Source organism: Galeopterus variegatus, unplaced genomic scaffold (genome assembly GCF_000696425.1).
Source record: "Galeopterus variegatus unplaced genomic scaffold, G_variegatus-3.0.2 Scaffold8901, whole genome shotgun sequence".
Taxonomy (NCBI): domain Eukaryota; kingdom Metazoa; phylum Chordata; class Mammalia; order Dermoptera; family Cynocephalidae; genus Galeopterus; species Galeopterus variegatus.
Genome location: NW_007735012.1, coordinates 2,576 through 4,842, shown reverse-complemented (window position 1 = coordinate 4,842; position 2,267 = coordinate 2,576). Strand labels below are relative to the sequence as shown.

General features: G+C 48.7%; 1 protein-coding gene across 1 annotated transcript in view; it reads right to left on the bottom strand.

Moving 5' to 3' along the window:
- The window catches only part of TMEM255B (transmembrane protein 255B), a 22,015-nt gene extending 20,193 nt beyond the window's left edge, over window positions 1-1,822 (bottom strand). Inside the window, exons 1-2 of the mRNA XM_008593224.1 lie at window positions 1,760-1,822; window positions 204-293 (exon numbers count right to left, since the gene is read on the bottom strand). Of these exons, the coding sequence (XP_008591446.1) occupies window positions 204-293; window positions 1,760-1,822 (153 nt within the window). The remainder of the gene's footprint in view (window positions 1-203; window positions 294-1,759) is intronic.
- Between the last annotated feature and the right edge of the window lie 445 nt (window positions 1,823-2,267).

Sequence of the window (2,267 nt, the reverse complement as noted above, 5' to 3'; positions counted from 1 at the left end):
GGTGTGTGTGGTGGGGAGGGTGTCACACCTGCAGGAAATGAGACACAGTGACAGGGAGCTTGACCACGGTTGGCAAACACAAGTAGAGGGACCAACCATGAAGATGTCTGAACTGAGTTCTGCAAAATGAAAGTTTACTTTTTAATGTAGAATTTTCCAACCCAGGAAAGCTACTGTGAAGAAAATTAGAAGGTGCTACTTACGATGTGTCGCGCTGCAAACACGCCGTCGACCACAGCACAGCAGAAGGCCGCCACCACGCCGAAGCTGATGAACACGATCGCCGCCACCAGCTGGAAGTGCAGCACAGCAGAGGGGCGTGGGTTTTCAACTTCAACAAAGCCATTTTTCAAATACACACCAGCTAGATGTCAGGATTCCTTTTGGCAGAATGCCACTTCTTCACCTCTGTCTTTTGCCCTCAGTGACCTACAGCCCAGGACAGACCCACCAAGGCACGACCTCCCCCATGTGGGAGCGTCCTGTGCATTTTGTCCACAGGATGCTCAGGGACGCCTTCTGCGTGGAAGAGCGTTTCGGTCCCCCTGGCCCTCTGCACACGCCTGAGGAGGCCCCGACCGCCGTCTGTGGGTACACTGTGACGTTGTGGCCATTCACCCACAGGCACACAGGCACATGCTTACCACGGTCTTGTTTTTAAAGTGATCGGATCAACTGTACACACTGTGTCTGACCTGCTTTTCTTAACAATTGTGGAGCTTGGAGCCAGGAAGAGTAGACTGTGCCTAACCAGCGCCTGTGGGTGGCGTTCAAATGCTTCACCCTTCCTCGCCATCACTGACTCTGCTGCAGAGACCCTAAATATGTTCGCTATGAACGTACTTGGGTTTGCAAATGAGCATGTCCGTAGAACAGATTTCTTGAGCATACATGAGCTCAGTGTTTTATGTAGGACAAATTTAGGTTCTTTGCCCTTTACATTTTGGGGAGAGAGAATGCTACACCGTCGTATAAAAGCGCTCGGCCAGTGTTTACCCCACCAGCAGCGGAATGCCCATTTCCTTAAGTCCTGTGTGACGCTTGACATTATTAATCTTTTAAAATTTTGACTGTCTGATGGGCAAAAAAAAAAAATGGGTCTCGTTATCTCAATTTTCATTTCTCTGATTTTATTAGGTTGAGAAACTTAAAAATTGTTTAGTTTTCTTGTGAAATAATTTCAGATTGACCAAAACAAACAGGAAAAATTGTTCAAAGACTTCCTGTATTCATTGTCATTTTCATGTAGTAAAATATATTTATCTTTTCTTTTCTTGCCTCTGGATTTTGTCAGAGTTAGGAAGTTCTCCCTACAGTGAGGTTAAAGAGGAATTTGCCCGTGTTTCTTGTAGTACCTGTTTGATTTGGTTTCTTACACTGGGACCTCTGATTCTGCTGTCTGTGTACGATGCGGATGTGGACCTGATTCCATCCTCTTTCAAACGGCCACCCTGCTGTCCCAGCAGCACTGACAGAAAAGCCCGTCCTTGCCCCCTGACGGGAGATGCCACCTCCCTCCTGTGCCAGCCCCCGTGGTGCTCAGGGCTATCTCTGGACACCGTGTCGGGCCTGTCCTCCGTCGGTGCTTGCTCCCCTGCCACAGCGTTCTGCCTCTAGAGGTTCTTTGGGACATTCTGATGTGCTGTAGGGCTGAGTCCCTCTTGATTTTGTCTTTTAAGTGTTTTCCTGGCTATTCTTGGGTGGTTTTTTGGCACATGAATTTTCCCATCTGCTTGTCTAGTTTCATTACAGTTATTACTTGTGGGGACGTGTTGAGTGCACACATTTCCTGGGGGTCTGATGGGGCGTGGTGCTGCGCCATGCCGAGGACACACACCGGCTCCACTCACATCGGCATGACGTCTCTCGTGGAGCTTTAAATTTCCTCATGCAGGCTTTGCATATTTCTTAAATTTATTCCTGTTTTCAATATTTTTGTTGCAGTCGTAAGCAGGGTTTTCTCTCGCATTGTGTCCTCTGACTATGTGTGTGTGTGTGTGTGTGTGTGTGTCTGTGTGTGAGTGTGTGAGTGTGTACTGATTTCCATGTTAACTCGTGTCCTTTCCATTTCCCCGAGGCCTTTGGAAGCCTCTGGAGAGGGAAGGCCATGCAGAAGTCGCGTCGGTCTAATGTGAGCAGGTGCACAGCGGGCAGATCGCATCAGTGGAGGTAAACGTCCTGGAGGTGATGCTCCAGGGACCTGCCCCAAGCAGACGCTACCCTTCCTGAGTTGCAAGAGGACTATTCTTTAACCCAGTGGTCCATTT